Source organism: Paramisgurnus dabryanus, chromosome 3 (genome assembly GCF_030506205.2).
Source record: "Paramisgurnus dabryanus chromosome 3, PD_genome_1.1, whole genome shotgun sequence".
NCBI lineage: Eukaryota > Metazoa > Chordata > Actinopteri > Cypriniformes > Cobitidae > Paramisgurnus > Paramisgurnus dabryanus.
Window position 1 is genome coordinate 29,014,406 of NC_133339.1, and position 24,621 is coordinate 29,039,026.

The 24,621-nt window shown below is 35.9% G+C and overlaps 1 protein-coding gene and 1 long non-coding RNA gene across 2 annotated transcripts in view; both read left to right on the plus strand.

Moving 5' to 3' along the window:
• The window catches only part of LOC135760217 (uncharacterized), a 101,832-nt gene that overhangs the window by 5,106 nt on the left and 72,105 nt on the right, over window positions 1-24,621 (plus strand). The window contains exon 2 of the long non-coding RNA XR_010537342.2: window positions 13,597-13,689. This is a non-coding gene — a long non-coding RNA (uncharacterized lncRNA). The remainder of the gene's footprint in view (window positions 1-13,596; window positions 13,690-24,621) is intronic.
• LOC135767137 (uncharacterized) lies at window positions 19,404-24,599 on the plus strand. Its single transcript, XM_065276769.2, has 8 exons — window positions 19,404-19,987; window positions 20,195-20,221; window positions 20,345-21,033; window positions 21,232-21,277; window positions 22,779-22,870; window positions 23,305-23,415; window positions 23,563-23,836; window positions 24,399-24,599. Exons 1-8 carry the CDS (start codon window positions 19,919-19,921, stop codon window positions 24,597-24,599), a joined length of 1,509 nt encoding a protein of 502 aa, XP_065132841.1. The 5' UTR covers window positions 19,404-19,918.

A 24,621-nucleotide genomic window follows, 5' to 3' on the forward strand; every position in this document is an offset into this window, starting at 1 on the left:
CTGTCGCTTGTATCTCCGGAAGTCCACATGCTTCCATTGATATCAATGAGTTTGCTTCGCTCTGCTACTGCTAGTCGCTGCTAATGTAAATGAGGCTGAAGGAATGTTTGTGTAGTGTGACTCTCACCCAATAAATAAAAGTGTGGAATGACATGAAGGTGAGAAAATAATAGCATTTCATGCCTTGATCTATTTCTTTAATGTCACAAAACAAGTCTTTTACAAGACAATCATTAATGCATCAGTCACATAGTAAGGGTATCAAGTCCTTCACTGTACTCATCCAGGACCTGTTTGAGACAAGTGAGTGATATAGCAGAGACGACCAAACACAGATTGTGTCAAAATGGCAAATCAATAGCTAGTGACAAATGAATGAAGGATGTTGAGTGATGGGATAGACAGTGGTGCATCTCTAGAGATAGGATTGATAAATGCATTTTCTCTGAATGGAAGACTTTATTGTAGATATATCAAGTTGTAAATACTGTCATATTAAGGTAAGAGACAGCAGTTCTCATCTCTGTCGAAAAAGGTATTTATTGTTGGTGCCATGCCAGCTTGGCAGAGATTGATTGATTTAAAGTAATTGAATGAATGGGTCGCTGACTATATAGTTACCTGAGAAAAGACAGGATTACAGTGAACAGATAAAACCACTTAGAGTAGTGAAATATGATGTGTGTGTGTGTGTGTATACCGTATATGTTACGTCACCACAGTCCTGATACTCTGTCACCGTCAGGATTTACGTGCACAATGATACAATGAGAGGTGATAAGAAATGTGTTGTTTATTGCACATTATGATAGCTCAGTTGCAATGCAAGCAACTTCAGAAAAGTCAGGAGGGAAAATACTGAAGTTATATAACTGATAACAGCCTTTAATGAAAACACCAATCAATACAAGAACTACAAGACAAGAAATAGCAAACAATAAAAAAGATACATGTTCAGCACGATAAAAAAAGATAGCAGTAATGATCGACCAAATTAAGGAAAAACATCCCTGAGGACATTTATAGAATTTTATTGTAGACATACACTCCTAAAAGTCTTTGTCATGACGTATTGTTCCCTAAGTTTTCACAATGTCAGAACCTTTTTTGTTACACAAAATGTTCTTTATTAAAAAAAAAGATATATATTAAAATTTGAAATATATTAATTTTGTATTATTAATTCTGCACAGCTATAAAGATTTTAAAATAAAGACATGATAGAAATGTACATAGCATAAGCAGAATTATTCATTTTGAAGCACTGAATTAGTAAACATGAATGCAAAACCCATGATGTAATGGGTCGAAAGATTACTTTTAATAAATCAGTGGCCCAAAGTCACTGATTTCTTATTTATATAAGTCATATTTTTACCACTGATGCAGTGATGGCATCCATGATTTTAAAGGTTGAAATTGCATGGGTGTGCAGGCAGAATTTTTTTAGTTTGGCCAGCACTGCCTCCATACCAGCCTGTCGATTCCCAACTCAACTTTTTCTTGCAATTTCCTGAATTGGCTTGCATGATGATCTTTGCATGCCATCAGGCTTACATTAAAATCCCAACACTTATTAATAAACTGAAGAGATGGATGTGTAATAAGAGCTTGTACTTTATGTGAGATTATGACTGAGAGGAAAAAGACATTAGTGTTTGATAACCATCAGCAAAATCCAGTAACTCTATATGATACTGCCACACTCTAATGACTTTCTAATGACAGGGACTGGTTTCCATGTACAGATGGATTTGATTAGTTGATACTGAAAAAGTTGGCAAATGTTTTGAACAAGACTAATTAAAAGTTTTATATTCATATATCCACATAATATAGTCAAATGCTCATATGCACTTTTTAGGTTATATGGTGATTTTATGGAGTGCAAATATCTGTTCTATTCCAGTAACTTTTATATTGATATGCTAAAAAGATTCAGAGGTGGACATTGCACATAACAAATAGAAAACAAAAGCATTTTATTGATTTATGTTTTTGAATACATTTACTCAAAAATTCAAGAATGTTTTCAAAAACAAGTCAAGACACCACAGGGCATCAAATATGGTGAGCACAGTGATTGGTCAGATAGGGTAAGATGAAAAACTTCAACCCTCCCACACCTGAAACTGGATAGATCTGAAGGTTCAGTGTGCACAAAACAATACAGAAGAAAAAGAAGCTAAATTTATCTATGGAGACATTCGCTGCAAAAATAAATCTTTGATTGACAGTGGGACTCCTTCTAACATGCTGCTTTGTCAGTCAATGTCTGACTGGCGTTATTGTCTAAAAATGGGCATTAATTAAGCCTTGTGCAAGATTCCATTTATTTTAGTCTGTGCTGATATCAGGCGAGTCCTGACTTATTCCATTTCTATGCAAATGCAGCTGTCAATACTGAAACAAACACACATCGGCTTCAGGCACCCTCGTATGCATGATTACAACTTTATCTCTGTAGATTCTGCCCCTACGTGCAGACACATGCATCTTGCGTCTATTTAAGTCCAGCATTTTGGCTGGTGATGTTCCATAGGGTGTTTGAAAAGCTGTGAAACTGTGAAAGATGCCTTTGCAGAGATTGGGACATCATTAAAGTTTCCCTTCTGTCTTCCAGACACAGACACCATTCAAAGATAATCCGGGATTATAAATTATTCACACCCTTCAATTATGTAATATCACATAAAAGAGAAGGGAACCAGATAGACTTTTTCGTCATTCTGCACTTTGCATTATGTTTGAGGTGAATGGCTGATAGGACTTCCAGCTATGTAAATATTAAAATTCAGCTCTCAGTTGAACAGTTCAGGAAGCACAATTTGACTTCACCAGTATATTTTATTAAAACCATTATACTAAAATATTTGAATATAATTTAGAATTACATCATTTGATTCAAAGGTAATGGAAAGTATACAGTATATATGCACCAAGTTCTGTCATGAAACTCTTCCATGCATGTCATTGGTTCATCACAGCCAATTGATCTTCCCTTCCTATCAACGTGACCTATTTAATTCCGTTCTGTCCTTGTTCGTCTCAATGTAGTGAGCCATGGGATTATTCCTAGCCCACCTCCTCCCCTAGCACCACCTGCCTAGATCTGCTATGGGGGTTTTCCCATTTTCCATGCAGCAGGATGTATTTCTCTGTAATTATGTTCATGATTCAGCAAACCCTTCACTCACTGTAAAAAAATTCCGTAGAAATTTCAATGTTATTGCAGCTGGGTTGCCGGTAATTTACCGTAGATTTACATTTATGTTATTTACTGGCAAGAGTTTGTTCAAAGTTAAATAAATGTTAAATATTAGCAAGTCTTTATCTTTACAGAATAAAACGATACAATTACAGCCTCATGCAAAGCATTCTGGGAACCAGAAATCATCATCAACCTTTTTCTGTTTTTTGCTTCAGATTTTGTTTCCCAGAATGTTTTGCTTGATGCTGTTTTTTTAGTTTTACTCTGTAAAGACAAAGACTTGTAAATGTTTAATGTTCATTTAACTTTGAACAAAATGTTGCCAGTAAATAACATAAATGTAAATCTACGGTAAATTACCGGCAACCCAGCTGCAATTTCTACGGAATTTTTTTACAGTGCTCCTACCAGCAGCAGCAGCAGCAGGGTAGCAGATCTAGACCCCAAGACAAAGGCGTCATGCTATACCACATTAAAATTTTAAACTTTTTTAAAGGGTCCCCAACCTGGGTGTTTTTAGCAATATAAAAATAGCCTCTGGTATCCCCAGAATGTGTCTGTAAAGTTTCAGCTCAAAATAAATCGCAGATCTTTCATTATACGATGTTAAACATGGCCGTTTGTGGCTGCAATGAAAAACACGCTGTTTCATTTCTTTAAATGCGAAGAAAGCTTCTGTTTGCAAAGAAAGGGGTATAGCGCTTACACATCAAAAGCTACATCAAAACGTGTCTCTAGCAGAAGGTTTAACTACGTGCTCATAAGGTGGAGTCTGAGCGGTTATGCTTGGGGCGTAATCAATGTGACATCACATTGATAGGGAATCACCAACAGCCTGTTTTCTGTGACTGTTGTGGTTTAAAGAAGATTACAAAAAAAAAGCATAAATGGATTTGTATAATAACCTTTTTTTCTTGTATAATAACATGTTTCTGCACACACACTGGCAACTAATTTTTTGCTAGAACCACATTTAAAAGTGCATTTTTTAGGTTAGGGGGGCTTAGTATTAAGTATTACTGAAACCTTATAATCCTTATTATTATGAATAATCTTATTTTATAATGATAATTATTAAAGAGCACAAAAACAGTAATACGTGCTAATTTGCCAGTTTTCTTTGCTTCTCATCTTATGCATTGTAGACTCTTCAATACATTAAAACATGTATTTAAGAGGCTATTCATAAAGACAATCCATTTGAAAAATTTCATTATCATCACATTCATGTGTAATAATATTTTTAGTGAATGTATGCATCAAGTGTCTGCGTCTATTCGCTGTTTGTCTTTTCCTTACTCTCTTGTACAAATATCCATGTTACACCTTAGGTCTAAAGGACAGACACACACAACAACCAACCCAATCTCATTATCTCCTTACTAACATAATGGCATTTCAGGATATTACACCTAATAGATGTCCAGCATTCGCCCTGTTGAACTACACTGTCACATCCCCTGTTCACAAACAACAATGAAAGAAAGGAAAGTCTCTCTATTCTCGCTATATAGCCTTAGAAGCTGGTATGGCGTTTAAAAGAAAAGAAAAGAAAAGAAAGACAGAAAGTCTCTCGTCTTTCCTCATTAGAACCGCCTTAATTGTCCGCTCTTCAAATCTTCATTAATCCACCTCTATTGTTAAACCAACACTGGCAAAACATTCATGTTTGTCCTCATGGAGACCAACATAGACAGGCAGAAGGTACTGTAGTATTGTGATAAATAAGACCCATTATAACACTTGCAAAGTCTAATTAGCATAATTTCTAATGAAGCTCTCTGAATGTAAACTGCTTTTGCAGCTAATGTCTGTATACTGCCTATAATAATAAAACGTTAAAAAGTGTTTGTGATTTGAAATCTTTGAAATGATTTGCCCAAGGCTTTTCGCATCATAAAAGATGGTGACCTTTTCTTCTTTGAGAAGTTAGAGTGAATTATACCTCAAATAAGTAATCTCTTTTTGATTCACAAATGATAAAGGAGCTTTTCTATCTAGGAAAGGTTTAACAATATGCTGCTTCAGGTCCCTTATAAATTCATGTTATTCATGTAAGTCTAAACTGCGTATTTAAATGTATTAAAAGTGATCTATATTGAGCTCTGTCTGTCTCTTAGAGCAACACATACAGCTGTTGGCTTTATCTTTTAGATGCTTAATATTCAACATTATCTATAGGCAAAACCTAGCAGAGATTTGAGGGAATCATCTGTATATATTTAAAAATTGCATTTTGTGCATATTACCAATGTCCAGTGGCCATGCTTGCTGTCCTCCAGGCAGTTATTGTAGTCATGCAAGACTAAAGTCCTATCTATCTATTGATTGTTGATTGGTTCTTTTAACTGGAAGGCAGGACTTCCTGTGCTAGAGCGGCCATATGGAGCGCTGCATTCATTGTGCCCTATAGAAAGTATGCAACAATGACCGCGTTTACATGCACCCTAATAATGCGATTATAATGGGATTTTGTCAATACTGCGATTATACTTTACCTCATGTAAACGCAATAATTCGATAAAAATAATGCGATTAAGCTCATAATCGCAATAAGTAAAGTCGCATTAAAAGAGGTGGCGTACGCCGTTTATAATCGCAGTATGCGTCCATGTAAACGCTTTAATCGCATTTATATCGCACTAATTAAGTGCACGTGTGTTTTAGTCACGCACCTTAAGCACAAATTCGTTTTAATCTTGACATTAGGAAGTTTTACATGAACTCTGCCAACACGACTCGCTGTCAGCAGTCTGCCTTCATTCAGAAACAGCTCAAATAACACGACAGCAGTGTATAAAACCTTTAAATGACATTATAACGATAATTATAACGATAAATATATAAGTGACCACATCATAATGATAACTTCATGCTAATTCGATAAAACGAGCGCGGCATTACCTAATATTGGATATTTCTTGTAATAAAAACTTTTTTTGCAATTGTTTACATGTCACTGAATATGTACATATGCTGTTCTTGTTGCATTTACACAGCGGGAAACCAGCAGATGTCCTCAACTGAATGAATGTAGTAGTTTGTGTAATAATATCATACCTTTTGGCGTAGTCAGTGTGGTAGAAAAATTTCACAGCATCAGCGCTGGATACCTGAGGTAATTTTATGTTATAAACCTCAGCAATGAATGAGCTTTCTGCTGCATTTTAAGTGCGCGTGCACTTCAAGTTCAAATAGATTTGATTGGCTGTCAATGGTTTATCGTTCATCATGTGCCAAAATCGCTATCGTTATAGTTGTTGTGTGAGCTCTGCTATTATCTTTAATATAAAACGATTTTTAAAACTATATTTTTATATCATGTGAACGCCCTTTACAGGCACTGTCATATTTATATCTTCATCACGGCACCGGATAATGAAATACATTTATAACAACGTGTTTGTCATTTAACGTAAGTAAATTAAAACAGTGGACCATATATGTGAGTTCATCATTTGTGCTCTGCATTGAACTTTGTGTGAATAATCCGAAAATAAAAACTGCATGTAAACCGGAGTGAAGAGGTTAGCTCCAGTCATGTAAACATCTTACTGCGATTAAGACCTTACTCGCATTATTGGAAATAATCGCATTTTTGGTGTGCATGTAAACGTGGTCAATGTCACTTTTCCACGTGACCACGCCGGAGCTCGCCCTGTTGAGTGGCCAGATATTGCTTTTCCTGACATATACAGTCTTGTTCAAAATAATAGCAGTACAATGTGACTAACCAGAATAATCAAGGTTTTTAGTATATTTTTTTATTGCTACGTGGCAAACAAGTTACCAGTAGGTTCAGTAGATTCTCAGAAAACAAATGAGACCCAGCATTCATGATATGCACGCTCTTAAGGCTGTGCAATTGGGCAAGTAGTTGAATTAGTTGAAAGGGGTGTGTTCAAAAAAATAGCAGTGTGGCATTCAATCACTGAGGTCATCAATTTTGTGAAGAAACAGGTGTGAATCAGTTGGCCCCTATTTAAGGATGAAGCCAACACTTGTTGAACATGCATTTGAAAGCTGAGGAAAATGGGTCGTTCAAGACATTGTTCAGAAGAACAGCGTACTTTGATTAAAAAGTTGATTGGAGAGGGGAAAACCTATAAAGAGGTGCAAAAAATGATAGGCTGTTCAGCTAAAATGATCTCCAATGACTTAAAATGGAGAGCAAAACCAGAGAGACGTGGAAGAAAACGGAAGACAACCATCAAAATGGATAGAAGAATAACCAGAATGGCAAAGGCTCAGCCAATGATCACCTCCAGGATGATCAAAGACAGTCTGGAGTTACCTGTAAGTACTGTGACAGTTAGAAGACGTCTGTGTGAAGCTAATCTATTTTCAAGAATCCCCCGCAAAGTCCCTCTGTTAAAAAAAGGCATGTGCAGAAGAGGTTACAATTTGCCAAAGAACACATCAACTGGCCTAAAGAGAAATGGAGGAACATTTTGTGGACTGATGAGAGTAAAATTTTTCTTTTTGGGTCCAAGGGCCACAGGCGGTTTGTGAGACGACCCCCAAACTCTGAATTCAAGCCACAGTACACAGTGAAGACAGTGAAGCATGGAGCATGATATGGGCATGTTTCTCCTACTATGGTGTTGGGCCTATTTATCGCATACCAGGGATCATGGATCAGTTTGCATATGTTAAAATACTTGAAGAGGTCATGTTGCCCTATGCTGAAGAGGACATGCCCTTGAAATGGTTGTTTCAACAAGACAATGACCCAAAACACACTAGTAAACGGGCAAAGTCTTGGTTCCAAACCAACAAAATTAATTTTATGGAGTGGCCAGCCCAATCTCCAGACCTTAATCCAATTGAAAACTTGTGGGGTGATATCAAAAATGCTGTTTCTGAACCAAAACCAAGAAATGTGAATGAATTGTGGAATGTTGTTAAAGAATCATGGAGTGTAATAACAGCTGAGAGGTGCCACAAGTTGGTTGACTCCATGCCACACAGATGTCAAGCAGTTTTAAAAAAACTGTGGTCATACACTTAATATTAGTTTAGTGATTCACAGGATTGCTAAATCCCAGAAAAAAAAAAATTTGTACAAAATAGTTTTGAGTTTGTACAGTCACTGCAATTTTTTTGAACACACCCCTTTCAACTAATTGCCCAATTGCACAGCCTTAAGAGCGTGCATATCATGAATGCTGGGTCTTGTTTGTTTTCTGAGAATCTACTGAACCTACTGGTAACTTGTTTGCCACGTAGCAATAAAAAATATACTAAAAACCTTGATTATTCTGGTTAGTCACATTGTACTGCTATTATTTTGATCAAGACTGTATGTTTGTCTTGCTTAACACTTTTAAACCATCCCACCTTTGTAGAACACAAGGCTCATCATAATGGATGTTTTATAATGAAGGCTCACTGACAAAACTTTGCATTTTCACAGAATAAGATTATTCAGTGATGTATTTTAAAGGATATTTTATCCCAAAATTTTACATACCTGACATATGGCTACTGCTACTGATTTATTTCTCCTTTGAGTGTTTTTTGCAGTCTGGAAAAAGACGGCTTAACATTTTTGTTGAGTCTGTTAGCACAATCGATCACACAACTACTTTTCCCATTTTGGACCCGTTTTTCACGCTATGCTAATGCTGTCACTAAGACTTTTTAGCACTCCGTGAGCGTAACCGGAGTCATGTTCGCCGAAGTGATGTCACATGCATACCCTCTATTCATAGTAACAGTGCACAATCTTGTTATATCCAGAATCTTTGATATTACACTGTAAACATACTGAACATACAACAGTGCTAATTTGCCTCTATCTGGTTGCTAGAGTTTTGAATAGTTGAACTCTCCTCAACAAACCACTTACCCAAAGTTGTGTGGCAAAGTTTAAGAGTTAAAGTTGAAAGTTTTTATTCAAATCCCTAACCCTCAATATAAGCAATTATAAAAGTAATACTTGCTTTAGCAAAAACCACAAATGAAATAGTAACTGGGGAATTTATTGTATTGTTTCAATCTCATCATCATCTGTTTAGCAGCAATGTTCTTTGACACACAAAGCGCATTCCTATTCAATTTTCCCTGGGAAACTGTAATTAGATCATTAAATAATTCACAACAATATTATGATTACTGTTGGGACTGTATTATAATTCTCATTACATGGAACAGCATTGCTGCGTGTAGCTTGTTTGATATGCTACACGCACACACATGCTGCAATAATGGAGGCAGGAATATTCATGCTGTCCCCCTCTCTGTCAGACCTGACAGCTTAGTACTTCAAACTATTTTATTTTGATAAGGGAACACAAACGAGACTATTTATAATCACAAACAAGAGAACTAAAGAGGTAATAAGCAGAACCAACTTAGAAATTGTATGAATTTCTTTTCTGGAGCCACAAGCTGCAATAACATGGTACATTGATTAAACTTTTGAACCACCTGAATATTTAATTTGATATTTGCTGCTGAATAATGGAGTTATGTAAATCGTGCTTCCTTTCCTGACCTATTACACCTGTATGAAAAGAGTAAAGACGTTTATACTTGAGGCATGATGACTTGACATTGAGCTTTTTGAGCAGAGCAGGTGTCAGGTTCATTGTGATTATTTCAGAAAAAAAATTATTAAAACATAAAAATTATTTTTATTTTGAACGTTATACTGATGATAAAATATGGATTTTATTTTAAGGATTAGTCAATTTTCTTAAAAAATCAGATAATTTACTCATCACTATGTCATCCAAAATGTTGATGTCTTTTTTTGTTCAGAAGAAATAATCTTTTTAAGGAAAACTTTCCAGGATTTTTCTCATTTTAATGGACTTTAATGCACCCAAACACGTAACAGTTTTCAAACTGCAATTTCAACTAGGGCTGGGCAAAAAAAAATTATGTTTCGATTAATCTTTTTTTTACGTGGTCAATTCAAAATCAATTCTCAAAGAGCAGAATCGATATTTTTTCTTTCATATTTATTTCCACAAACATTGAACGTAAGATTAACGTTAATCTAATTACTAGTCTTCTTCACTAGATTTCACCCTCTTTTTTACCTTGCGCGATGTTACCAAGGAGCAAGAGGCAAGCCTGTCATTGAGTACGTTTACATGCACAGAATAAGCGGATAACTATCAAAAATCTGCTTATTATAGAAAACTGTTTTCATGCGTTTACATGCAAATCAATAAACCGGCTATGCAGACAACTGCGTTTACATGGGACTTGGAGAATTATCAGTTCTCTCGCAGGCAGTGACGTCACCGCCTATGTACATAGTAGTCGATCAAAAAGCCCACTTGTAAACTGCTGTTCACTGTTCTTTTTTATTAATATAGTATTTGTATTAAATCTATATTCATTGAGTTGAATTGAGAATCGAGTATAAAAACCGCCCGAAAACTGGAATCGAAAATTGAACCGGGAATCGAAATCGAATCGATCCGATAGCTTGTGAATCGAAATCGAATCGATCTGGAACATCTTAATCGATACCCAGCCCTAGTTTCAGCCCTAGTTTCAAAAAGGAGTTTCAAAGGACTCTAAACGATCCCAAACAATGCATAAGGGTCTTATTTAGCGAAACGATTGTCATTTTTGACAAGAAAAATAAAAAATATGAACTTTTAAGCCACAACTTCTCGTCTTCCTCCGGTACTGTGACACGCCAACACACGACCTCACGTAATTGCATAGTGATTTAGAAAGGTCACTTGTTACATATATGAAATGACTAATCCTTTAATTAACTCACAGTTAAGGTACATAAGATTGATCAAGCCAAGTATTTTTTAAAGAACCTGCCTAATGTCATATATTGACTCTTACATGTTTCAAACTGAATTTGCCATACATCTCATTAGTCCAATTTTATTTGTGCTTCTAAAGACATTAAAGTTTTTCAGCAAGTAGTATTAAAAATTTCATCATCTGCTTCGGTTCCAAGGGCACCCGAGATGTCTTGATGCTCTCAGATCTTTGTCCTTGGTGGAGAAACTGAAGTGCAAGAAGGGAACAGAGGGAATGTTAAAACAACATTGTACATCTCTCTCTCTGGAGTATGTAATTATAAGTAATTATAAATAATAAATTAGGTTCATAGTGTTGTTATTGGGATTGGGTGACAGAGCGCTCTTTACTCAAATGCTTTCATCACTTCTCCTGAGACTTTCTGCTGTCATGAGAAATGGCCACAGCTTTTATCAGTCTTTACCAACTAAAGCAATTATTTTCTCTTCTCTTTAATATGTCATCTCATCTCCCCACTTTCTGCTCAGCATGGGTGCGTAGAAGTTTGAGAAGTTTATTATATAGACATTGTAACTCAATCTTCTCCTTTTATTTTGACTCTTCTGCTCACTGTGAACCATCTGGCCCATGTTTACTCACAGGAACTCTGCCTCCGCGCTGGAGACAACCTCTTCTATTTCTCTGCTCACCCACTGAACTTTGGCATGAGCTGAATACCAACAATCTCAGACTAAATATCACCTGCATTAAATATATGGACGTGTTTGTTTTACAATTTTCTTTTGCGCTGTTCAACTCAAGTGTGAGTGATTTTCAGAATGATTCATTTTTCAGGTAGTAATTGGTTGGGCTCAAAATGGCATGATGTGTCATCAAATTAATGATACCCTTTGGTTATAATTATAAGTTATAATTGTGTTGGTTATAATTACTTTAAATTGCATAACCTTGACAATTTCTAAACTATTAAAATAACTTTGAATGTTTCTTTTCAAGACCTCTAAAGAAATATTTAGAATGAAATGAGAAGTCATGGTGTTTGGACTTTATTACTTTGGTTCTGCTTTACTACAGTTAAGGTGGATTGGCAAAGCAATAATAAAGTCTGTTTCAGTGATTTGCTGTATAATAAATGATCATCTGTTTGTGTTAATTTTTATTAGTTTCACTTGGTTAAATACTTATTGAGGAAGAAAAATCTCTTGAGCTTTTGCTATCAGACTATTTTCTTTTTGTCCTTCAAAAAACCAGAAAGTATTATGTGTTAAACATTTACTCAGTAATTCTGAGTTACCTGCACTCTCAGAAGAAAAGGTACAAACGTTGTCACTTGGGCGGTACCTTTTTATAAAGTACACTTAAGGTAAGAATATCACGATTTTCATTTTAAATCAAAATCGATCGAAATTAATGCTGCGTTCCGGGCAACCTGTAACCCGTAAATCACGACTTCAAAACCACGACTCACGACTCTGAACTGCGAGTACATCGATCTAGTACGAGTTCACGGGTGGGAAGTCACGGGTTTGACTGCCGTTCCAGTGCATTTTCACAGGCAGAAGGTTGTAAAAACATGGGTTACAGGCTGCCTGGAACGCATAGAGTCGTGAGTCGTGGTTTTGAAGTCGTAAGTCATGGCCTCAAAAACCTACCTGGAACGCAGCATTAGTCACAACCTCAAACTTCGAATTAAAAAAATGGAATAGTCGATGCTGCCACGCCCCCAGGTCACTTCAGGTCAGCTTGCCAAGCGGGAAAAAACACGTGTTGAGTGCTCCTCTAACCTCCTCTAACTTAGCTAGCTATAGCCAGTCATAAGATTGCAGGGCAGATGTAGGATACAAGATGTGAGCTGCTCTTTACATGGGAAACAAAAAAACTGCGCCTCCCGCCTTCAGCTGAACTCAAGCAGAACAGAGCAGAAGGCGTCTGTGCCAGGACCGGTCATTTCTCTGAACTGAGATCTGTTTAAGTTTCACAACAACTTATTTCACTTGCTTAAGAGTTATGAAAACAGCATTTAAACATGACTGTGGTATAGTCTCACAATCTCGTCTGACGGTAATACATGTGGTGTTTAAGGTGCAAAGGACTGACAGGAATGTTCATCTGACAGGAAGTTTTGTTTTATCAGGTATGTGCGAGTACCATATTTTTCCACCGGCAGCTCGACTAACATGGCATCAAGGTCAGATATATTTCATAAAACTCTAGTCTAAAAATGGCATAGCATTTTTTTGTGCTTTCAAAAAAAAGTAAAAACCGAGAATCGAACTGAACCGTGACCTTAGAATAGAAAATTATCAAATCGAGGATTTGGAGAATCGTGACACCCCTACACTTTAGTACCTAAAGGGCCTCCTTGCATCCGAACATGGACTTGTCTTTGGAAAAAACTCTTTCTCTTGAGAGAGCTGACAGTGAGACTGAACCATGATAAAGTAATCCAAGAGCCTCTGGTCAGACAAAGAGAGAAAATGAGAATATAATATAAATGTATGTATGGTCCTGATTTACGTTATCGTTTCTCAAGATGACCACTTCATGCCCAATCTAAGCATGAGGTGATGCAGTTTTACAATGAGTGTGTGTGTGTGTTTGAAAAGGAGAGTGAATAAGAGATTTATCTTTTTTTGTTATAGAAAGAGAGAAGTGCAGTCTTCATCCCTTTCTTCACTGGACTCTTCTTTCCGTGAGCTGGAGAAAATGAAATATTTAGACGACTATTCCAACAGGTTAGTTAACACTAAAACATTAATGTCCAGATAAGGTAGGGCTTAGGGGAAGATAAAAGAAAATAATGAATAGGGTCATATTCAAAATATTTAAATAATCTTGAATCCCTCTTGCGTCTTTATACTGTATAATTAAAACTACACATATTTCTTTAATAGCCTTAAATAAAACCAATTAATTCAAACTAATATATAAAACCACATCTTTTCAGCCCATTGATATAGATCAGTGATTCAGCCTCATTTTCAATGCTTTGTTGTGTGTATACAACTGGTTAGGTGACAATTATTCATGTATGAAATTACATGAGCTGGTAAGAATCTCACACTATATTCATTAGTTTTCTATACATTAAATCCCACGCATCATTAACACTGGCTACTAGGTTGTACATTCAACCAATACATCATGACAATATTTAACACAGCATTCAGCAGCGTTAAAGCAGAATTCCTTGTTGGCTCCTTTTCTACGTTTCTGTGTGTTTCACAAGTTCATGAGCTTGTAGTTGGAATAAATCACCAGGCCATTGACGTGTGGAGCTGGATTGGATCATTGTTAATACAATCGCCTACAAATTCTCGTATGCATCATTGGTTGTTTTGTGGTTGTGATGATAGATAATAATAAAGATAATAAGAGATTATGCATATATAAAATGCAGCTCATAAACCAACTCCCACAAAAACACACCAACTATACTGCGTGATATCAACTTCTCATTAGCAGGATGAAGGGACTAACTGCTGGCTATGTTCAGCTTTAACTCGCATTACAAGATTTCAACTCCCTCAATGATTGTGTAATTGCAGTTTTAGCTTTAGGCACCCACAGTGGTTTCAAACTATGTGGAACTAATATAAAATCAAAAGAAGAGCAGGAGTGGAGTGCGTTTAAGCCTTATGTGAAATCTGTCCAGGAACCTGCAGCCCTGTGCCAGTTCAGTCCGATCTCATGAGAATTTGTAACTATTTTACGAAGTGGCTAATTCATATGAATTCATTTCATTTCAAATTAAACAAAAACTTTTAATTGTTAGAAAAAGCAACCCCCCCCCCTAAACTCAAAGGCACTGGGGTGCAAGCAGATTGTACTAAAACACACAAATAGCATAATAAAAAAATCACCTTTTAAAATATTTCTGAAATGCTGTGAGATTGTGTTGGGACCGTTCCCGGTAATCAGTCATGTAGACGGATTAGGGACTGCCAAAGGTTAAGCCTGTCCTCGTGGAAATTCATAGCTATTTTATGATGTGAATTGTACAAAAATGTAGAATTAATAGAAAAATGAAGCCCCATCCCTATATGCTAAGTCTCTAAGGCTGAACTAATCGTATTAAAACTCATATTAAAACAAACTGTACAAATTAATTTGCCACCTAAAATATTACTGAATTTCTATGAGATTGAGTTAAATACTCTGATGTTATTGTGACTAAGAACTAATTTAGACAAGAAGACAAAACAATCATTTTACATTTGTGTTGTGCGGGTGAGGTTGTCAGATATGCTTTATAACACAATATCAGACTGTTGTGAAAAACAGGTAATACAGTGGAAAATATATAGAGACTATGTAAAGTACATGACAAGCCTGTGTGCTTCCCAGCCAATCAGATAAGAGCCTTACCCTTCAACTGCCTGGGTTTCATATTCATAGCTGTGAATGATCAAAAATGTATATTTCTCAGCAAATAGTACATTCCTTTTTAAAGTTATATTTTTTGGCCATTTTTGCCTTTATTTGACAGTGATTAAGGAGAGGACAGGAAAGTACAGAGAGGAGAGAGGGGTATGGGTTCGGCAAATGACCAATAGCCCGAAATCGAACTCGGGTCTCCGAAAGTGCGAAAGCACCAAATGTCGGAGCGCTGCCCACACAAAAAAGTACAGTCTTGTTCAAAATAATAGCAGTACAATGTGACTAACCAGAATAATCATGGTTTTTAGTATATTTTTTTATTGCTACGTGGCAAACAAGTTACCAGTAGGTTCAGTAGATTCTCAGAAAACAAACAAGACCCAGCATTCATGATATGCACGCTCTTAAGGCTGTGCAATTGGGCAATTAGTTGAAAGGGGTGTGTTCAAAAAAATAGCAGTGTCTACCTTTGACTGTACAAACTCAAAACTATTTTGTACAAAAAAAAAATTTTCTGGGATTTAGCAATCCTGTGAATTACTAAACTAATATTTAGTTGTATTACAACAGTTTTTTAAAACTGCTTGACATCTGTGTGACATGGAGTCAACCAACTTGTGGCACCTCTCAGCTGTTATTCCACTCCATGATTCTTTAACAACATTGCACAATTCATTCACATTTCTTGTTTTTGCTTCAGAAACAGCATTTTTGATATCACCCCACAAGTTCTCAATTGGATTAAGGTCTGGAGATTGGGCTGGCCACTCCATAACATTAATTTTGTTGGTTTGGAACCAAGACTTTGCCCGTTTACTAGTGTGTTTTGGGTCATTGTCTTGTTGAAACAACCATTTCAAGGGCATGTCCTCTTCAGCATAGGGCAACATGACCTCTTCAAGTATTTTAACATATGCAAACTGATCCATGATCCCTGGTATGCGATAAATAGGCCCAACACCATAGTAGGAGAAACATGCCCATATCATGATGCTTGCACCTCCATGCTTCACTGTCTTCACTGTGTACTGTGGCTTGAATTCAGAGTTTGGGGGTCGTCTCTCAAACTGCCTGTGGCCCTTGGACGCAAAAAGAACAATTTTACTCTCATCAGTCCACAAAATGTTCCTCCATTTCTCTTTAGGCCAGTTGATGTGTTCTTTGGCAAATTGTAACCTCTTCTGCACATGCCTTTTTTTTAACAGAGGGACTTTGCGGGGGATTCTAGAAAATAGATTAGCTTCACACAGACGTCTTCTAACTGTCACAGTACTTACAGGTAACTCCAGACTGTCTTTGATCATCCTGGAGGTGATCATTGGCTGAGCCTTTGCCATTCTGGTTATTCTTCTATCCATTTTGATGGTTGTCTTCCGTTTTCTTCCACGTCTCTCTGGTTTTGCTCTCCATTTTAAGGCATTGGAGATCATTTTAGCTGAACAGCCTATCATTTTTTGCACCTCTTTATAGGTTTTCCCCTCTCCAATCAACTTTTTAATCAAAGTACGCTGTTCTTCTGAACAATGTCTTGAACGACCCATTTTCCTCAGCTTTCAAATGCATGTTCAACAAGTGTTGGCTTCATCCTTAAATAGGGGCCACCTGATTCACACCTGTTTCTTCACAAAATTGATGACCTCAGTGATTGAATGCCACACTGCTATTTTTTTGAACACACCCCTTTCAACTAATTCAACTAATTGCCCAATTGCACAGCCTTAAGAGCGTGCATATCATGAATACTGGGTCTCATTTGTTTTCTGAGAATCTACTGAACCTACTGGTAACTTGTTTGCCACGTAGCAATAAAAAATATACTAAAAACCTTGATTATTCTGGTTAGTCACATTGTACTGCTATTATTTTGAACAAGACTGTACATTCTGATTACAGAAATGGATGATGTGAAAACATTAGCTTATCTTTTCTACTTTTACCATAAAATGACAAATCAACCATTTGGTAGAGCACGTTTTTAAAAAACAAAAACAATTTTCATTGCACCAAGTAAAATAATTTTGTAAAGTTAGGGCCTTACATTTATTTCATGTCAAAATGCAAAATTTCACCAAGAACAGTTGTGAAAATTGCTGTTCATTGACAAACTGACATCTAGTGGATTTTTTGCCATAACATACCTCAAGCAAATGGTAGAGATAGCTTAATCAGCTTAGGTACTCCTCTCAATAAAATATATTGACTAAAATGTGCTCCAACATTTGGTTGAGAGGCAGTTAAAGGAAAATACCACCGTTTTTCAATATTTTACTATGTTCTTACCTCAACTTAGACAAATTAATACATACCTATATATTTTTTTTCAATGAGTGCGTTTACATGCACAGTCTTACGCCGATTATGCTTAATAAACTGATTACACGTGGGGTCATGTAAACGTGTAAAACTGTTTTCTTTAATCGGGGAAAGCTCATAAATGGCTTAAGCAAAAAACGATCGGCACAGGTAGTTTTTTGCTCATTATGCCGATTTTACGTGGCATGTAAACACCTTAACCGGCTTTCTCACGGTTTTGTCCATGTGCGCATGTCTCCGAGTATGAAAGATAAATGTCACACGTGGAAGTAAGCGCAAAGTAACGCATAAAAGTCTCCGCTCGACAAAAGCAGTTGGCAGAGAAACTGTTAAAATAGAAACTCATGTTACATTTACAGGTTCTGCACACACAAGAAGAGATACAACAGTACAGCTTAAAACAGATATGCCGTTGACTTTTTGATCGACTATTGTGTACTATAGGTGGTGACGTCACAGAAAACTGATTAATCTTCAAATCCCATGTAAACGCATTTGTCTGCATAGCCGGCTTATTGATTTGCATGTAAACACATGAAAACAGTTTTCTGTAATAAGCAGATTTTTGATAGTTATCCGCTTATTCTGTGCATGTAAACGTACTCATTGTGTGCACGTTTAATCTTTGTACAGCGCCTCGTGAATGTGTTAGCATTTGGCCTAGCCCCATTCATTCCTATGGCTCCAAACAGGGATGAATTTAGAAGCCACCAAACACTTCCATGTTTTCCCTATTTAAAGACTGTTAAATGAGCTTAGCTTGTCTACTTTACACGAGTAAGTATGGTGGCACAAAATAAAACTTTTGTTTGGAGCCATAGGAATGAATGGGGCTAGGCTAAATGCTAACATCACGAAGCACTGTACAGAGATTAAAAGTGCAGGCATTGAAAAAAGATAGGTATGTATTCATTTGTCTAAGTTGAGGTAAGAACATAGTAAAATATTAAAAAACAGTGGTGTTTTCCTTTAAAGGCTTAAAGGGATAGTTTACCCAAAAATGAATGTTTTCTCATGTTACAAACCTGTATACATTTCTTTTTTTCTGATGAACATAAAGGAACACATTTTGAGGAATGTTTGTAACCAAACTAAGAGACCCCATTGACTTCCATAGTAGGGGAAAAGAATACTATGGAAGTCAATGGGGCCTCTGATTGGTTTGGTTACAAATATTTCTCAAAATATCTTCATTCATGTTCATCAGAACAAAGAAATGCGAGTGAGTAAATTATAATTTTCATTTTACTAAACTGTCCCTTTAGTATTAAACTTTGTACAAAATATGGTTGGAGGGTGAGAGTAACAGAGTAAATGTAACTCAGCGTGTAGCAGGTGGGAAAATCGTTTGGTGGGCATTGTTAACATCTCCATCTAGAGAGAACAGACAGCTATGAAATACATGAGATAAGGCCTATATACACACACGTCTGAATACCTCCCTCTTGTATAACCGCACTGATATCTGTGAACAATCAATCAGTGATGCATGGAAATACATCTAGAGGCGAAAGGAAGATTCATTTTTTCTTATGTATTACTTTTCTGCAATATATCCACATTTTTGGGATTTTGCCAAAATAATATTTTTTACTCATTTGCTATCATTATTTATTTTGAGGTTTTGCACTATTTTCAGGTTACGAACAAGCACATTTGTACTTTCAGCCTTAAAGCAGGGGTGCATGATCTCTAAAAGCCAATGTTGACATTTGAAATCACCTAAACAAACACGCCCCTACCACAAGAGAATCTATGGAATTACTTTTGTCTCAAAAAAAAGAAACGTAACTTTATAAAACTGAACGTAACTTTTTCAGAAACTATCAAAAATATGCCAATACAAAAGAAGGAAACAAAAATGAAAATGAAAAAAACGAATTCAATCGTACAAATGAAATAGGCTCTTCAAAGATGCTTAATTTTTTGTTAATGTTTTTCAAAGATTCGTTTTCGCAACTTGTGTTTTCTGAATGCATTGCCACAGATTTCGCTTTCGCTTCTGAGTTTTTCGTTTGCTGTTTTGACACAAACCTCGCGTGGGGGCGGGCCTTAGCGGTGATCTACTCTGATTGGATAGTGAGTTTTTGATTTCCACAACACTAGGTGGCGGTATGCAGCTATGAAGTTGGTTCGCAACCCGCCATAAAATCATAAGAAGAAGCAGCTACAAACGTCACTCAGTTTGCCGGCGCATGTTTGAAAGTTGTCGCGGTGCTTTGTATTAAATATGTGAATATTTGAACTTCGTTCGTGTCTGTAACTTTAAAGATGAGCTCTCAGGAGAGACACGGAACGGCATCATCTTCCTCCTCCGCTGGTTCTTCAAGGCAGCTTGAAGTAAGTTCGTGTTATACGTTCATCAATCAATAACATCGATAAAGTTATATTTATGTACTGTGTGCAACAGTTTTGGCTTTATTTAAAGCATGAATTGTTTAAAAACGTTTTCTGTACATAAAGATACCGTTTATAGATATAATCTTAAATAGAAATACTATGTTTGCCTAATCTTCTTTTCTCTTTAATGCTAACGTTACTTGTCAGGACCAAAGACAAATGTCACTTTTCCAGGTAAGTTAGGCACTACATGATGGAATATAAATTATAAAGCTTAATTAAGGTAAAACTCGTTTGCTGGTGCTTGTAATGATGATGGCTGACTTACTTTTATTTGTATTTATTTTTTACCTGTAGGAACAAGTGCAAGAAGACATTCTACAGCATATGCTGACAAAGTTTAGCTTGATTGTTCGGAATGAAGCTTTAGATTTGGATTACCTCCTGGATACTGCACAGCAACAACTGGATTTGGCAATTACTGCATCACATCATGTCAACATCCCAGAAGCTTTAATTAGAGGTCTACAAGAGCTAATCAACACAATTAATATAAATGTTAGTTCGGACGAAACTTCAACAACAACAACAACATCTGATATTGTAACCTGCACTTGGGGGAACGTGGGACGCCCACGGTTTGATATTAGAAAGGATGACCTTGAGGAACTCCTTTGTACGGCTCTTCCTGTAGAACATCTTTCTAGGATATGTGGCGTTTCTAGAAGCACAATGAACAGAAGATTGAAGGAACACACCCTGTCTGTCAGAGCCTGCTATTCCAACATTTCAGATGAAGAACTTGATAATGTTGTAAGGTCAATAAAAATAAGAGTTCCACATGCTGGCTACAGACTAATGAAAGGTGAACTTTTGGCTGGAGGGCACCGGATACAGTGGCACAGGATGAAGGCCTCTATGCGACGGGTGGATGGAGCTGGAATCTTGGCCAGAATGGTTCAGCCTGGTTTTATAGCACGCAGAAGCTACTCCGTTCCTGCACCATTGTCCCTAGTTCATGTGGATACCAACCATAAGCTAATCACGTGAGTATTTTCTCTCACACTCTCTTGCATGTACATATACACAGAAAATTTGACTTTTTTCTTTACATAATGACACATGTATACAATAAAAATGCCTTCAGATATACCCTGAACTAAATGACTGCTAATAAACAACATATGTTTTATATATATATATATATATATTGTATATATTGTTTTTTTCTTATTTTTTTTTAGATTCAATATTGTGATATTTGGTGGGATCGATGGTTTCTCACGGAAGGTACTGTTTGTCAAGCTCTGACTTTGTTCTGTTTTGAAATGTAAAGGGATATTCCCCTAAAAATTAAAACTGTCATGACTCACCCTCCACTTGTTCCAAACCTTTAAGTTTATCTCTTCTGCTGAATGCAAAAGAACATATTTTTGGTAAACAGGCAGGTGATGGTAGACATCGACTTTAGATTTGGATACTGCTCAGCAAGAATTGGATTTAGCAATTTCTGCATCAAATCATGTCAACATCTCAGAAGCTCTCAGGTCTACAGGAGCTACTATGGAAATCGGTGGCTGCTGTTAACTGCTTGGTTTGTGACATTCTTTAAAATATCTTTGGTGTTCAGCAGAAGACATAAACTCTTATAGGTTTGGAACAAGTGGAGGGTGTGTAAGTGGTGAGTATTTTTTTCTTTTTGGTTAAACTACCCTTGGTGGTTTTACAGATAGGGCTTAGATTAAGGCAGCAGTATGCCTTAGTAAAATTAGACGTTTTAAGTAGCTTTAACAAAGGGGCCATTACAGAAGGTAATTTTACATGCATTTGTGTGTATATTTATTATATACTACCAGTCACAAGTTTGGAAACGGTAAGGTTTTTAATGTTTTTAAAATACAGTGTTTACCACAGCTGTATTTATTTAATTAAAAATACAATAAAAACAGTGATATTGTGAAATATTATTACAATTTAAAATTAAGTTTTCTAGTGAAATATATTTAAAAATGCATTTTATTCTTGTGTTGGCAAAGCTGAATTTTCAGCATCATTACTCCAGTCTTCTTTGTCACATAATCTTTCAGAGATCATTCTTCTAATATGATGTTTTACTGCTTAAGAAACATTTCTTATTATTATGTTTATCAATGTTGAAAACAGTTGTGTACAATTTTATTTTCAGGATTTCTTAATGAACAGAAAGTTCAAAAGAACAGCATTTATCTGAAATACAAAGCTTTTGTAACATTATACACTACTGTTCAAAAATTTAGGGTCAGTAAGAGTTTTTATTAAAGAAATCAATACTTTTATTCAGCAAGGTTGCATTAATTTTATCAAAATTAATGTTACAAAAGATTATATTTCAAATAAACACTGTTCTTTTGAACTTTCCATTCATCAAAGAATCCTGAAAAATATTGTACACAAATATTTTCAACATTGGTAATAATAATAATAATAAATGTTTCTTGGGCACCAATTATTATATTATAATTATTTCTAAAGAATCATGTAACACTGAAGACTGCAGTAATGATTCGATAAAATTCAGCTTTGCCAACATGAGAATAAATTGCATTATAAAATATTTTCAAATAGAAAACATTATTATTGTTATTTTTTTATTAAATAAATGCAGCCTTTGTGAACAGAATAAACTTGTTTTAAAAACATTAAAATTCTTACAGTTTCCAAACTTTTGAGTGATAATATACTACTTGCAACACTTGTCTGTAAAATGTCTATATTTATTTCAATCTTTCTCATAAACCCCCTTTTTTCATAGATCCTATATCTTGATGCTGCTGAAAACAACAAGGCATCAACTGCCTTTTCATTTTTTCTGGAGGGTGTTAACAAACATGGATGGCCTTCAAGGTAAGAACACTGTTAATAAGGTGATGAGGCATAATTTTAGAATTCAACATCTGAAGTACATTTCAAAAGTTCACATGTACATATATAATTAAATAGAATATTGTATAGAAAAGCAGGTAAGTCTGCTGTATATATGTTGAACCTGCTCCTCCCAAATTTTGATAATAAAACATCATGTTGTGTGGTATTGTCTTTAAATTACATTTAGCTTTGTTCAAAGAACTAAGTGAATTTTGATATTAGATGTGCTTGGAACTTTACCAAAAGTTTTGAATTCTTCACAAATGTGAGTTTGGGAATTTTTAAATTTTGCAGTATTCTGTGTTTACAAAAATGTTTATAATTTTTGAACACTAATGGTTTTAAAATACAGATTCAAATATTTGTTTAAGTATGAAACTTAACTTTGGATTAATATTCCAAATCTATTCAAGAGTACGTGGTGACCAGGGAGTTGAAAATGTGGATATTGCACGTTGCATGTTCTCAGTGCGAGGAACTGGTCGAGGTAGCTTCATTTCCGGAAAAAGTGTTCACAATCAAAGGTGCAAACTCAACTTTTTTTCCATGTTGAAATAATTTGCCTGACTTGATAACATTGTTAATATGCATGTTAATGTGGCATTACAATACATTTCAGTCTGTTTGCTGTTCTGTAACCATACTGAACATAGGTCTTTTATTTTTTGTAGAATTGAGCGCCTGTGGCGTGATGTTTGGTCAGCCGTCACATCAAAATACTATGAAACCCTTCATGCAATGGTAGAAGATGGAGTGCTTGATCTATCAAATGAACTACACCTCTTTTGTGTGCACTACACAATTCTTCCACGCCTGAAATCAGACCTTAAGTGCTTTATTGAGAGCTGGAACAACCATCCAATTAGAACAGAAGCAAATCTTACACCAAATCAGCTTTGGCACATCGGAATGCTGCAGACACCAGTAGCTGATCCAGATATGGAGGTATTCTTTAATCTATTTAATGTAATTCAATGGCCCGTCGTCAATTATTTCTTACATAAGAAAATAATGCACACCCAAGGTGGTTATTTGCGTTGTGCCGTTATACCGCATGTGTGCATTATTTCCAAATAATTCAAAGGACCGGGGACAATTATTCCGCTTATACCACAAACATTGCTGTACTGCCTATTTGTAAGACATTTGAAAAGTTAGGTGTGCGATTTTTGAAAAAGAATGTATACCCATTTCTTAACTAATCAGAATACAGCATTCAACAGACCGGTGGTATAACTGTATTCTGTAAAATTCTTTACCCTTATTTCTGTTTTTCACATCATGCTTCATGTTTTTGTTACATTAGCTCTTCCGGAGCATGGTAGCAGACCCCTTTATAAATGTGCCTTACTTTATCACTTGTGATTTGTATAATTTAAAACACATCTTAATAACAGATTTAAGCATGAGCAAAGTTACATGAATTTATAACAATGTGAATACAACTCATTGACAATATTTTAAAACTGTTGGCAATTTTACCTACTTTATGTTTTTGAATTTGCAGATAATTGAGCAACTGTGCCAACAGCAAACTTCTGATACTGACCCAGAAGATGGTGTGGTGGTTCCTGAGATCCAATGCCCTCTATCTGAACACAGCCTTGCTGTTCTGCAGGGATTAATTGATCCCCTGACATCATCACTGAACTACCGAGAGCTATATGTTCAGTCACTTGATATTATTGAAAGACTGTGCTTTTACTAACATTTGACTTAATGTTAAATGA